The sequence below is a fragment of the Rhinopithecus bieti genome, unplaced genomic scaffold (assembly GCF_001698545.2).
Source record: "Rhinopithecus bieti isolate Rb0 unplaced genomic scaffold, ASM169854v2 scaffold_57045, whole genome shotgun sequence".
NCBI classification, from domain to species: domain Eukaryota; kingdom Metazoa; phylum Chordata; class Mammalia; order Primates; family Cercopithecidae; genus Rhinopithecus; species Rhinopithecus bieti.
Window position 1 is genome coordinate 661,779 of NW_016822092.1, and position 15,082 is coordinate 676,860.

At 43.9% G+C, this 15,082-nt stretch overlaps 1 protein-coding gene across 1 annotated transcript in view; it reads left to right on the plus strand.

The window, feature by feature from the left end:
* The window catches only part of DAPK1 (death associated protein kinase 1), a 69,145-nt gene that overhangs the window by 40,171 nt on the left and 13,892 nt on the right, over window positions 1–15,082 (plus strand). Inside the window, exons 17-18 of the mRNA XM_017860805.1 lie at window positions 1,290–1,512; window positions 6,240–6,428. Coding sequence (XP_017716294.1) covers window positions 1,290–1,512; window positions 6,240–6,428 — 412 coding nt within the window. The remainder of the gene's footprint in view (window positions 1–1,289; window positions 1,513–6,239; window positions 6,429–15,082) is intronic.

The window sequence follows — 15,082 nt, forward strand, 5'->3', positions numbered from 1 at the left end:
TTTTTTTTTTTTTTTTTTTTTTGAGATAGAGTCTCACTCTGTCGCCCGGGCTGGAGTGCAGTCTCGCGGGATCTTGGCTTACTGCAAGCTCCGCCTCCCGGGTTCACACCATTCTCCTGCCTCAGCCTCCCAAGTATCTGGGACTATAGGTGCCCGCCACCACGCCCGGCTAATTTTTTTGTATTTTTAATAGATACAGAGTTTCACTGCGTTAGCCAGGATGGTCTCGATCTCCTGACCCCGTGATCCACCCACCTTGGCCTCCCAAAGTGCTGGGATTACAAGCATGAGCCACCGCGCCCGATTTGTTGTAGGTCTGTTCCTAGGCTTCTTAGGTTGCCATGTGGTTGAAACCAAAAGTGATGGTAGATATTTTTAATATTCACATACAGGTGACATTGCCATGAAGTTAAATCAAAAGTGCTAGTAGGTAGTTAACAGTAAGATAAAGTTCCTGTTCCAAACCTACAGTTATGAAGTGGACATTTGGGCCATCCGATTATGTTTTTCTGATAAATTTCTAAATAAAGTATGGGGGTTACCCCCCCAAAAAATTGAAGGCTTCACAATTGCTCCACCCATCTTGTCATGCATCAGAATGCAATGGAAATAGGCAAATTCTTAGAGACAGAAAACATCTCTGTGGTTGCCAGGGGCTGAGCAAACAGGGGAATGGCAAGTGAATGCTCATGGGCACAAAGCTTCCTTTTGGGGTGACACAAATGTTCTGGAAGGAGACAGTAGTGATGGTCTGCAGCACTGAAAATGCACTAAAAGCCTCTGATTCTCACACTTGAAAATGGTTACTTTGATGTTATGTGAATCTTACCTGAATTTTCAACGTTTTCATTGGTGATGGAAATAAACACACTGCCAGGCACGGTGGCTCACACCTGTAATCCCAGCACTTTGGGAGGCTGAGGTGGGTGGATCACCTGAGGTCAGGAGTTCGACACCAGCCTGACCAACATGGAGAAACCTCGTCTCTACTAAAAATACAAAATTAACCAGACATGGTGGCGCATGCCTGTAATCCCAGATACTTGGGAGGCTGAAGCAGGAGAATCGCTTGAACCCGGGAGGCGGAAGTTGCGGTGAGCTGAGATCACGCCATTGCACTCCAGCCTGGACAACAGGAGTGAAACTCCGTCTCAAAAAAAAAAAAAAAAAAAAAAGAGAGAAACTTATCCTCAGCATGGGTAAAACTGCACACTGGGGATTAGGAACCTTGAGAATCATTATTTGCCTCTTTTCCTGTCACTCACTGGCTCTTTCTCATCCGTGCTCAGGATACGCACCGAGGACTCTTCATCCAGCAGCTCCGACCCACACAGAACCTGCAGCCAAGAATTAAGCTCAAGCTGTTTGGCCACTCGGGATCCGGGAAAACCACCCTTGTGGAATCTCTCAAGTGTGGGCTGCTGAGGAGCTTTTTCAGAAGGCGTCGGCCCAGACTGTCTTCCACCAACTCCAGCAGGTTCCCACCTTCACCCCTGGCTTCTAAGCCAACAGGTAGGAACCTCCACGCTGGCCCCTATCTCTCCAGCAGGTGTTGGCTTCTACCCTGTCTCCTCTCAAGGTCTAGCGGGGAAGGCAGTTGTGTTTGGGTCACTTGGCCTGTACTGGACCCTGTGGCCTTAGTGGGTTTCAGGTCCAGGGTGGCTGGCGGCCTTGTGTGTGCTGCCTGTTGTCCAGTAATAGCAAACTGACTTGGCAGTAGCAAAACCAGGGCCTCACTGAAATCACGGCCACAGACACAAAGGTCCATCCTCATAAATGTGCAAACTGCAGAATTTGCACAGTCAGCTTTGGGGACACAATTGCACATGGCGTTGCATTCTACTCAGGGGCTCTGACCTTAGAGACTAAAAGAGCTCAAACTCAAACAGTCCAAGCATAGCACAGATCAAGTACCAGCCCAAGAAGGGTCCTTGCGCCTTATCCTTCCTTCTGGAGTGCTACAGGCAGACCCAGTGTTGTAGATACATGGAGCAACAAAAAGGGATTTCTAGGACGCACCATCCTGCCCAGTTCAAGGTTGGATAGGGGTTTCCAGAGGCTCCTTAGTGGTTTTCAGGGATGGTCTCTCTGGTCACATCCACCCTCCTTGGGAAGCTTTGCTGCCTTCTGGGCCTGCCACAGACAGAGTTATTGATTCACATTAGGGGGCTGTCAGGAAACACCTGGCAGTGAGCAAGAGAAAACGATGCAATCTTGGGTGTGATTCCAACTGAATCCTCCTCTAGACAGAGCGAGTTAGTTTGTGGAAAGATGAGAAACCTTCGAAGAGTTTCCTAAACCAGGACAGTTTTGTGCTTTGTGCCTTGATTCATTCTCTGTATATGATGTCACAGAAGAGCCAGGTCTGTTCCCCAAGTGGACACCAAATGTGTTAAAGTCTGTGTTTCTCTTACATCCCCTCAGTGAGGGGGGATGTTAGGGGCCATGGGTAGCTGTGGAGAGTTGGCTGAGATTTATATGCCCTTTTCAACTTCTGGTCTCTGAACACAGCTATAGAATTGAAATGAGGAGAAGAAAGAATAACCAAAACAGAGTTATAGTTTGTATTATTATATTGCTGATACATATGTCAATATTATAGAGCACTGTGTGCCAGGAACTGGGAGAAATATGGTCTGAATGACACCTCATTTAGTCCACGTGACAGCTTCCGGGGTGTTTTTACCGCTGTTTCACTACAGCCTTGAGGGGTCAGTTGGCTTCCTGAGGCACACAGGTGGAAAATCCCAGAACATCTGGTGCCTGAGCCAGTGCTTGTCAATGACACCCTGCATAAGGAATTCACGGGCACACTTTTCCGTTTTCCGGTGTGATTTCTTTTTTTTTTTTGAGATGGAGTCTCGCTCTGTCACCCAGGCTGGAGTGCAGTGGCGTGATCTTGGCTCACTGCAACCTCCGCCTCCCGAGTTCAAGCGATTCTCCTGCCTCAGCCTCCCGAGTAGCTGAGACTACAGGCACATGCCACTATGCCTGACTAACTTTTGTTCCACCTTGTGATCCACCGGCCTTGGCCTCCCAAAGTGCTGGGATTATAGGCGTGAGCCACCACACCCAGCCTCCGGTGTGATTTCTGCTCTAGTTGAGGATTTAAGTGGGATTCAGTTGCTCTTTTAGAGGGAGGCAGCCTGCTCCTGCTGTGGTTAAGGTCACTGCAACCTGAACCTCTGTGGTTGGGAGGGTGGGATACGAGAAACAGAGAGAGAGAGGTGATGAGTTCATGATCTGGAAAGTTTGCAAAGCCTAAGTGGGTGTGCACATGATACCCAGGAGCGCTCATTGTGGAGTCCTGGGAGGGGGCGATGTCACCTGTGGCTCTGCCCTTGGCCTCAGACATGAGGTATCCATGGCCTCGCTTCTGCTCAGTATCTGTGTCTGGCCTTTGCAGCGGGTTCCTGGTGAAGGGTGTCTCAGGGTGACCCTTTTTCTGCATGTCCCACTGTGGGGACAGCATCTTTAGCCAGGGCTCAGGGAAGGGGTCCTGGCGTGGGGACAGAAGCCCCTCTGCATGAGAGCCCTGAGGTGTAGTCACGCCAGCTGCTTTCAGCCCAGCCATGGCTTCTGGGGAGGAGGCGGCCATCCTGGTCCCTGGGCCACCACAGTCAGGACAGCCTGCCCCCGGTGGAGGAAGTGTGTGCTGGTGGGTGCCCCTGAAGCCTGGTGGCTGAGGGATCCCTGGGCGGGAGGCACAGCTCAGCAGCTGGAGTTGGAGGTGGATGAGACAGAGAGGATGCCCCCATCCCTGAACTGGGCGGGTCGCCAGGCACTTGCTGCCCTCACAGCTTGTATGTCAGCATCAGACAATGCCCCAGAAATGCAGAGCAGGGCACAAGCACAGGACACCGCAAGGGCAGCCTGAGGGTATGTGTGCTGGGAGCCGACGGAGCAGCGTGGCTTTGTTAGACACCCGAGGAACTGCCGCCCCTGAGCGTGCCTCCAGGGACTAGGCCTGGTTCCTGAAGCAGCACCAGTATCACCTACTAGGGATACTGCTGGTGCCTGGCGGGCCGTGCCGGGGTCTCTTTTAGGCCAGGGCTCCGGTGACCTCTCCTAGAATTGTCAGGCCCTTTTCCCTTCAATGGGAGAGATGCCTATATGGCGACATTTATATCATAAGACAGCAAGAAGTTTGCTTTTAGAATTTTGGCCCTTTACGACTGCCGTTCTCTTGAGAACGCTGGAGGCCAAGGCTGAGCTCCCAGCCAGGAGACAGGACGGGGTGCTCTTGAAGTTGTCTGTTGCACACATCACTGAGCTGTGGGGACACTGAGGGTTGTGGCTGTTGAGCTGTGGGAAGGAAAACATTCAAGGTCATAGGAGGCATGAATGTCCAGGAAGAGCATTTGAAGAGGCCATTCCTATTCCCGCGGAGAGGAGCCTGCAGAAGGAATTCCCAGTGACCCAGTGAAGTGGGTCTCCTGGGTGTCGCCACGTTACACCACCAGGGGGCAGTATTAACAAAAATGATTTCCTGGGATTTCAGTGCTTCCCCATGAAATTATTGTTTTCATAACACCTTGTACAAAGCCTGTCCTAACCTTTTATCCTCCCAATGAAAACTGCCACCGAGGAGCAGGAATGACTGCCATTTACCAACGTCTGCTCTCCTCATTAAGCACACGGCCACATGCCACTTAAACAAGGCTTGTTCCTGACAGGCAGTCACCCAGACACAGATTCCAGGTCACAGGGAAATGGACAGACCCATTCTTGGGCAACCCCACAGCTTTTGTCAGACTGGAATTAACAATATGCAGAGAAATACACTAAAATGGCAGCTATGTTGACATCAAAGCTTAACACCATTTTGCTTTTGTTTTCTATTTACATTCCTATCTGCCAACTTTCCTACAGAAATATAACATGCGTTTGTGTTTTTCAGAATAAATCTTGCCCTCCAAGTGCCCTTTCTCCTTTCCCTGTACCTAACTCTGCCCTTAGGATCCACTTTTCTTCTCCTCATCCGCTCCGTTGGATACCCCATTATCCATGTCCGAAGTCTTAACTCTTTGGTCTTTAAGTAAGGGATTACCTTGGTGTTTGGATCGTCTGTTTTAAAGTCAGATACCCAGGTGAAATGGTCACTTCTTTAGTGCCTTGCAATGTCTATTGTATTAATTGTAAACCAACGATACTGCAGTTAAGATCAATGAACCCCTTCTCCAATGCAATTCATTCACCAAGTTCTTACAGAGCACCCTCCGTGGGCCCTGGGTCACAGTCCTGACCAGAAAGGCAGCTTCTGCCTGCACAAGCCTGGTAGGAGAGAAGGGGAGAGGGTCAGGCCAATGAGTAACCGAGACAGAAAGGAAGCACAGGCTCTATGCCCAAACGCAGGGGACCCAGACTCTGTTGTTCAGCTCCCCTACGACACCCACAAGTTCACCATTGTTTGCATAATGTTTCCTTTAAACTGACTCACTTTTTAAAATGTACTGAAATATATTGATTTGAAAATGAAACAGTTAATATCCCTATCATAAATGGGAACCCAGTACCACTGTCATAAGTAAAAAGAAAATGCAGTGAACAGCAACCAATGTGAATAAAATCCAGCTGTACGCTGATGCCCACACTCTCTTTATTAAAGGGGAAGATGAGCAGGTGTTGAGGAAACGCTAAAATCGGAAGGCCTCAAGCAGAGACTTGCTGCAAGTACAACTGAAAGGCCTTCAAGGAATTTCAGAAAGGAGGAGCTTTCACAGAGTGTGATGCAGCGTTATTTAATGCCATGGCCTGCTACTGTGTGAAATCGTTTTCCATTTCACTGCGATAATAATCTCATGTGCAAGAGAGAGAAGTCGCTCAGCGGGAGGTAGAGGCAGACAGAGACTGCGAGTATCAGAGAAGTAGCAGGAAGTGACAAGGGAAGAAACCCGACCTCCGTCCTCCCGCCCTCTCCACAGCCTCCCCTTGACTGACCCTAAATCACACGGCAGGCCAGCCTAGAGACACAGTCCCTAGGACCAGCCACCCAGGCACAAGGCGGGGCAGAAAAGGGTTGTGGGGGGAGGGGGGGGTGGAGTCAGCGGAAAAGCCCACAGTCTCCCTGGGAACACTGCTGCTGTGTGCGTGTGAGGGCAGACACACTCAGCCTGAAGCCAGAGTTGGGGTGGGGACAGAGGCGTGCTCCAGATAAGGAAACCTCAAGGTCAGCCTAGGAGGGAGAGAGGCGCATGCTGCCCCTTGCGAGTACTCATGTGATCCTTTCTGTGCTGCAGTCTCAGTGAGCATCAACAACCTGTACCCAGGCTGCGAGAACGTGAGTGTGAGGAGCCGCAGCATGATGTTCGAGCCGGGCCTTACCAAAGGGATGCTCGAGGTGTTCGTGGCCCCGACCCACCACCCACACTGCTCAGCTGATGACCAGTCCACCAAGGCCATCGACATCCAGAATGCCTATTTGAATGGTATGCCCTGCCTGCCCCAAGGGAAGGACCTCAGGTTTCCCTTTGACAGGGCTTACAGCCAGTCATCCCTAATGGGAGCTTGTCCTGGGCTGTATCTGTCACTTCCAGAAGGAAATCCAACACAGACTGATATTCAGAGTGAGCCAGGATTGAAGTGTGGCTGGCTATTATCCCTAAACAGTAAAACTAAACACTCGGGTATTGTCAGCACCTAGTAAAGCACTTGGCATACAGTAGGTGCTTGATAAATGACTGTTGAGTAAGTTAATAATATTTGCACATATTTATGGGGTACATGTGAAATTTCGTTGCATATATAGAATGTGTATGTAATGATCAAGTCAGATTATGTGAGGTATCCCTCACTTGGGAGTTTTTATCATTTCTGTGTGTTGGGAACATTTCAAGTCCTGTCTTCTAGCTATTTTGAAAAATACAACGCGTTGTTAACTATAGTCACCCTATTCTGCTGTTGAACATTAGAATGTTTTCCTTCTGTCTACTGTGTTTGTACCCATTAACCAACCTCTCTCCATTCCCCCTACCCGCCCCGCACATAACACACAGCCTTCCCAGTCTCTGGTATCTATCATTCTACCCTCTACCTCCATAAAATCAACTTTTTTAGCTCCCACATGTGAATGAGAACATGCAGTATTTATCTTTCTGTGCCTGGGTTATTTGACTTAACATAATGTCCTCCAGTTCTATCCATGTTGCTGCAAATGACATAATTTCATTCTGTTTTATGTCCAAGTATAAGTAGTATTCTGTTGTGTGTATACCACGTTTCTTTTATTCATTTGTTCCTTGATGGACACTTGGGTCAATTCCATATCTTTGCTATTGTGAATAGTGCTGAAGTAAACATGGGTGTGCACTTTTCCCTTTGATATACTGATTTCCTTTCCTTTGGAAAAATACACAGTAGCGGAATTACTAGATCATGTGTTAGCTCAATTTTTAGTCTTTTTGAGAAATCTCTATACTGTTTTCCATAATAACTGTGCTAATGTATATTTCTACCGATATATAAGAATTCTCTTTGCTCTGCATCATTGCCAGCATCTGCTTTTTTTTTTTTTTTTTGTCTTTTTAAGAATAGTCATTCCGATTGGTGTAAGAGGATGTCTCACTGTAGTTTTGATTTGCATTTCTTGGATGATTAGTGATATTGAACATTTTTCTCATTTACCTGTTGGCCGTTTGTATGTCTTCTTTTGAGAAATTTCTGTTCAGGTTCTTTGCCCATTTTTTGCTTTCCTTTCTTTATCAACTTGTGTTTTAGATTCAGGGGTCCCTGTGCAGATTTGTTACCTGGTTATACTGCATGATGCTGAGGTTTAGGGTACAAATGATCCCAGCACCCAGGTACTGAGCATAGTACCCAACGGTTTTTCAGCCCTTGCCTCCCTCCCTCCCACCCCCTCTAGTAGTCCCCAGTTTCTATTTTTGCCATGTTTACATCCATGAGTACTGAATGTTTAGCACCCCCTTATAAGTGAGACCATGCAGTATTTGGTTTTCTGTTCTTGTGTTAACTCACTTAGGATAATAGCCTCCAGCTCCATTCATGTTGCTGCAAAGGACATGATTTTCTTCTTTTTATGGCTTCGTAGTATTTCATGATGTATATGTACCACATTGTCTTTATCAGTCTGCCATTGATGGGCACCTAGGTTGACTCCACGTCGTTGCTGTTGTGAATAGTGCTGCAATGAACATACGAGTGGATGTGTCTTTTTGGTGGAACAATTTTTCTCCTTTTGGATATATACCCAGAAAAGGGATTGCTGGGTCAAACGATAGTTTTCTTTTTTGAAAAATCTCCAAACTTCTTTCCACAGTGGCTGAACTTATTTACATTCCCACAATGTATAAGTGTTCCCTTTTCTTCACAACCTCACCAGCATCTCTTATGTTTTTTTTTTTTTTTTTGTATTTTTTTAATAATAGCCATTCTGATTGGTGTGAAATGGTACCTCATTGTGGTTTTGATTTGCATTTCTCTGATGATTAGTGATGTTGAGCTTTTTTTCATATGTCTGTTGGCTACTTGTATGTCTCCTTTTGAAAAGTGTCTGTTCATGTCCTTTGCCCACTTTTTAATGGGGTTATTTGGTTTTTGCTTGTTGAACTCTTTTATAGATTCTAGATCTTAGATTATGCCTTTGTTGGATGCATAGTTTGTGAATATTTTCTCCTGTTCTGTAGGTTATCTGCTTACTCTGTTGACAATTTATTTTGCTGTTCAGAAGCTCTTTAGTTAGGTCCTACCTGTCAATTTTTGTTTTTGTTGGCAATTGAGAAATTCTTTCAAGGTCAGTATCCAAAATGGTGTTTCCTAGATTTTCTTCTAGGATTCTTATAGTTTGAGGTTTTACATTTACAGCTTTAATTCATCTTGAATTAATTTTTTTATATGGTGAAAGGTGGGAATCCAATTTCATTCTTTTGCATATGGCTTGCCAGCTATCCCAGCGCCATTGATTGAATAGGGAGTCCTTTCCGTATTACCTATTTTTGTCAGCTTTGTCACAGATCAGGTGACTGTAGGTGTGCAGGTTTATTTCTGGGTTCTCTATTCTGTTCCACTGGTCTGTGTGTCTTGTTTTTGTACCAGTACCATGCTGTTTTGGTTACTGTAGACCTTTGCCCACTTTTTGATAGGACTATTTGTTATTTTACTGTTCAGCTGTTTGAGTTCCTTGTATATTCCGGATATTAATCCCTTGTCATATAAATAGTTTGCAAAATATTATCTCCCATTCTACAAATTGTCTCTTCACTCTGTTGTTTCCTTTGCTATGCAAAAACTGTTTAGTTTAATACAATCTAAGTTGTCTATTTTTGTTTTTATTACCTGTGCTTTTGAGGTTTTATCTACAATACCTTTGTAGGACCAATGTCCTGAAGCCTGTCTTTTCTACTGGTTTTATAATTTAGGGCATACATATAAGTCTTTAATCCATCTTGAGTTGATTTTTGTATATGGTGAGAGACAGGGGTCCAGTTGCATTCTTCTGCGTATGGATATTCATTTATTTACCCTGGTAAATATTTATTTATTTATTTACCCAGGGTAAATAAATGCACCATTTATTTACAGGGGTGTTCTTTTCCCCAATATGTGTTCTTAGTGCCTCTGTCAAAAGTTATGTGTTCTTAGTGCCTCTGTCAAAAGTTATCCAGGCTATGAATACCTGGATTTATTTCTGAGTTTTCTATTCTGTTCCATTGGTCTATGTGTCTGTTTTTATATCAATACCATGCTGTTTTGGTTGTTACAGCCTTGCAGTGTATTTTGAAGTCAAGTAGTGAGATGCCTCTAGCTTCTTTTTTTTTTTTTTTTTTTTTTTTTTTTAGACAGAGTCTCGCTCTGTGGCCCGGGCTGGAGTGCAGTGGCCGGATCTCAGCTCACTGCAAGCTCCGCCTCCCGGGTTCACGCCATTCTCCTGCCTCAGCCTCCCAAGTAGCTGGGACTACAGGCGCCTGCCTCGTCGCCCGGCTAGTTTTTTGTATTTTTTTTTTAGTGGAGACGGGGTTTCACCATGTTAGCCAGGATGGTCTCGATCTCCTGACCTCGTGATCCGCCCGCCTCGGCCTCCCAAAGTGCTGGGATTACAGGCTTGAGCCACCGCGCCCGGCCTAGCTTTGTTCTTTATGCTCAGGATTGCTTTGGCTATTTGGCCACTATTTTGTTTCTGTACAAATTTTCGGATTGTCTTTTCTATTTCTGTGAAAAAATGACATTGGTATTTTGATAAGGATTGCATTGAATCTGTAGATTGCCTTGAGTAGTATGAGCACTGTCACAATGTTGATTCTTCCAATATATGACCACAGCATGTATTTGCATTTTGTTTGTGTCCTCTTTAATGTCTTTCGTCTGTGTGCTTTTCCTTGTAGGGGTCTTTCAACTCCTTGGCTAAATTTGTTCCTGGGTATTTTATTTTTATTGCAGCTATTGTAAATGGAATTGCCCTCTTGATTTCTTTCTCAGCTAGTTCATTATTGATGTATAGAAAGGCTACTGGTTTTTGTAGGTTGATTTTGTATCCTGCAACTTTACCTATTTATTATGAATTTATTTCTCTTATCTAAGAGTTTTTTGGTGGAGTCTTTAGGTTTCTGTAGTTATAAGACCATATCATTTGCAAAGAGGAACAGTTTGAGTTTCTCTTTTCTAGTTTATATGCTTTTTATGTCTTTCCCTTTTCCTGATTGTTCTGGCTGAGAATTCCAGTACTGTGTTGAATAGGAGTGATGTAGGGGGGCATCCTTGTCTTATTTCAGATCTTAAAGGAGAAGCTTTCAGCTTTTCTCTATTCAGTATGATGTCAGCTATGGGTTCATCATGTATGGCCTTTATTATGTTGAGATATGTTCCTTCTGTGCCTAGTTTGTTGGCTGCTTTTATCATGAAGGGATGTTGATATTTGTCAAATGCTTTTTCAACATCTGTTGAGATTATGATATGGCTTTTGTTCTTTCTGTTGATGTGGTATATTTTGTCGACTCATCCTTGCATCCCTGATTATGGTGTATCATCTTTTTTGTGTGCTGTTGGATTTGGTTTACTAGTATATTGTTGAGGTTTTTTGCATCTGTGTTTATCAGGGATCTTGGCCCATGTTGTTGTTGTTGTTGTTAACATTCTCTTCTGGTTTTGCTATCATGGCAGTGCTGGTTTCATGGAATAAATTAAGGAGAATTCCCTCCCCTTCAGTATTTAGAATAGTTTGAGGAGAATCATTAGTTCTTCTGACATCCAAACCTGGACTTTTCTTTTTGGGGAGGCTTTTTAATACTGATTCAATCTCATTACTCATTGTTGGTCTGCTCAAGTTTTCTATTTCTTTCTGATTCAGTCTTTGTAAATTATCTGTCTAGGAATTTATCTATTTCCTCTAGATTTTCCAGTTAGCGTATAGTTGTTCATAATAATCTCTGATGATCTTTGGTATTTTTATGGCATCAGTTGTAATATCTTACTTTTCATTCCTCATTTTGTTCTTTTGGGTCTTCTCTCTCTCTCTCTTTTTTTTTTTTTCTAGGTCAGTCTAGCAAATGGTTTAGCAATTTTGTTTATATTATAAAAAAATTTTTTTCATTTCATCAGTTCTTTGTATTTTTTTAGTCTCCATTTTGTTTAGTTCTTCTCTGACCTTACTGTTTATTTTCTTCTGCTCAATTGTGGTTTGGCTTGTTCTTGCTTCTGCAGTTCCTTGAGGTGCATCATTAGATTGTTTATGTGAAAGTTTCTGAGTTTTGATATAGGTGTTTATTGTTGTCAACTTCCTTCTTAGCACTGCTTTTGCTGTAGGTTTTGGTCTTGTGCTTTGATTTTCATTTGTTTCAAGATTTTTTTTAACTTTCTCCCCTAATTTCTTTCTTGACCCTGTGGTCATTCAGGAGCATGTTGTTTACTTTCCATGTATTTGTACAATTTCCAAAGTCCTTCTTGTTATCAATTTCTAGTTTTACTGCATTGTGGTTTGAGGAGATACTTGATATAATTTCAATTTTTTAAATATTTGTTGAGACTTTTTGTGTATCCTGACATATGTTCTCTCCTGGAGAATATTCTGTGTGCTGATGAGAAGAATGTATATTCTGTAGCTGTTGGATTAAATGTTCTGTAAATGTCTATTAGGTCCATTTGGGCTAACATGCAGTTTAAATTCACTGTTTCTTTGTTAATTTTCTGTCTATATAATCTGCCTAATGCTGAAAGTGGGGTGTTGAATTACCCAGATATTGTTGTATTGAAGTCTCTCTCTTCCTTATAGATCTAATAATATTTACTGTAAATATCTGGGTGCTTCGGTGATGAATACATGTATGTTTAGAATTGTTATATCCTCTTGCTGAATTGATCCCTTTTGTGTTATATAATGACCTTCTTTGTTTTTGTTTTACTGTTTTTGACTTAAAGTCTGTTTTATCTGCTGTAAGTACAGCGACTTTTGCTCACTTTCGGTTTCCATTTTCATGGAATATCTTTTTGTATCCCTTTACTTTCAATCTATATGTATCTTTGTAGATAAAATGGATTTCTTGTCAGCAGCATATAGCTGGGCCATGTTTTGTTAGTCAAACAGCCAGTCTGTATCTTTTAGGTGGAAAATTAATCCGTATACATTCAAGGTTATTATTAATATGTGAGGGTTTATTCCTGTCATTTTATTAATTGATTTTTTGTTGTTTTGTATATTTTTTATTCCCTTCTTTCTCCTTCATTATCATTGTGGTTTGGTGGCTTTCTGTAGTTGTAATATTTGAGTCGTTTCTCTTCCTTAATATGTTTGCTCTACCAGTGGATATATGCTTTCATGGGTTTTCATGATGGAGGAATTGTCCTTTCCCTTCCAGGTGTAGAACTCCCTTAAGCATTGTTTGTGGATTCGATCTAGTGGTGATCAGTTCCTCCAGCTTTTCTTGTTTGGGGAAGACTTTATTTGTCCTTCACTTATGAAGCATAACTTTGCTGAGTGTAGTATCCTTGGCTGACAGTTTTCGTCTTTCAGCTCTTTGAGTATAGCATTTTATTCTTTCCTGGCCAGTAGAATTTCTGCTGAGAAATCTGCTGTGAGTCTGATGAGCGTTCCCTTGTAAGTGATTAGATTTTTTTTTTTTTTTTTTTTCTGTTTTCAGACTTCCCTTTGTCTTTGACTTTTGACAATTGGACTCTAATGTGCCATGGAGAGGACACTTTTTCAATTGTATCTATTTGGAGATCTCTCCAGCTTCCTGCATCTGGATTTCCAAATCTCTTGCCAAACCTGGAAAGTTTTTAACAGTTATTTTAATAAATAGACTTTTTACCTCCTTCAGTTTCCCTTTACCTTCTTCAGTTTCCCTTTACCTTTGGGACACCAAAAATTTGAATATTTGATTGCTTTATGGTGTCCCATATGTCACAAGAGCTTTGTTTATTTTTTATTTTTATTTTTTTAATGTTGTCTGATTGGGTTGTTACAAAAGACCTATCTTCAATTTCTGAAATTCTTTCTTCTGCTTGATCTAGTCTATTGTTGTAGCTTTTGAATAAATTTTCTATTTTATTCAAGAAGTTCTTCAATTCTAGAATTTCTATTTTGATTCTTTGGTAAACTTCTCATTAATATTCTGAGTTGTTTTTCTGATTTCTTTGTATTGTTTTTATGGATTCTTTTGTACCTCACTGAACTTGTTTAATGTCATGATTTTGAATACTTTTTTTAGATTGCATAGGTTTATTTTTCATTAGAATCTGTTGCTGGAGAGTTATTATGCTCTTTTGGAGATATAATATTTACATGCTTTTTCATGTTTCTTGTGTCCTTACATTGATATCTGTGCATCTGGTATAACAGTCACTTCTTTGAACTTTTTGAACTTGCTTTCATAGGGGAGGGCATTTTCCTGAAGATGTGTCTATGGTGTTGGTTGAGCAGGGCACTTTGGCTTTCTAGGTGCATGCAGTAGCATAGTGGCCATATGATTTTTTTTTCAGCTGTAAATAGCTCCAGTGGTGTCTAATTTTCTCAGTGGCTTGGGGTATGGTTGTTAGTAGAGGCTGTGGTAAAGTTTTTCTGGAGATGGGGATGCCATGTAGGCCAGTCCTCAGAACCTAGTGGTGGCAGTGGTGGGCTGAGCATGCCTGTCCTTGGGCCCCAAGGTGGTATATGCTGGCACTGATACTCGTGGGTCCAGGTAGGTTGATTCTTGGGCCTCCAGGCAGCTTACTCAAGTTCTGGTAGTAGTAGCAGTGGGCCAGGTAGTGGGCCAGGTGGGTAGCAGTGGACTGGGAGTAGCAGTGGGCCAGGTGGGTAGTCAGGTTCTCAGTTCCCTGGGCAGCAGGAGTGGTGTGAGTGATGGCAGTAGTCGTAGTGAGACAACCCTCTGACTCACAAGCCATCTGTGCTGATGTTGGCAGTGGCTGAAATGGGCTAGGCAGGCCAGTACCTAGCCCTGCAGGTGGCACATACAGGTGGGTGCCAGCTGTGATGATAGTGGTAGGTTGGCTGGGCGTGACCTCGGGCCACTGAGAGGAGTGCTCAGGTGCCAGCGGTGGTGGACTGGGCTGGGTGATCCCCAGGCCCCCAGACAGCATACTCAGGCTCTTAGGGGATCGTGGAGTCCAGCTCAGCAGGCCTGTCCTCAGGTCCGCTGGTGGTGCATGTGATCCCCAGCCCCTGGCAAAATGCTTGAGTCAGGGTGGCAGTGGCTGCACTGTGACTCTGCTACTGGGAAGAATGGTCCTGCTTTCAGTGTCAGCAGCCGTATGCAGCCAGCTGGGGAGGGTGTGATTTGCACATACTTCAGACCCGGTGGACACAGCAGCAGTGACTGCAGACAGGGGATTCCGCCCTTAGGGCGCATGAAAATGCACAGCCACTACTCTGCTAGGGATAGTGGGGTCTCTGTCGATGGTTCATGCCTAGACCTTGGTGGCAGCCGCCAGCCAAGGTGGTGGCTGCAGACAGAGATGTCAGTGGGACTCTAGGGCTGGGGTGAGGCCAAGGCCATTGGACTACAGAGCAGGATGCAGTCTAGGAGTGTTTGGAACACACAAATGGTGCCGCAGTTAGCTGCTTAGGACTCAGATAGTGCGTGGGAGCCAGCCTGAGTGCCCTCTCTGGAGCAGTGTCATTATGCAGTCTCCAGGC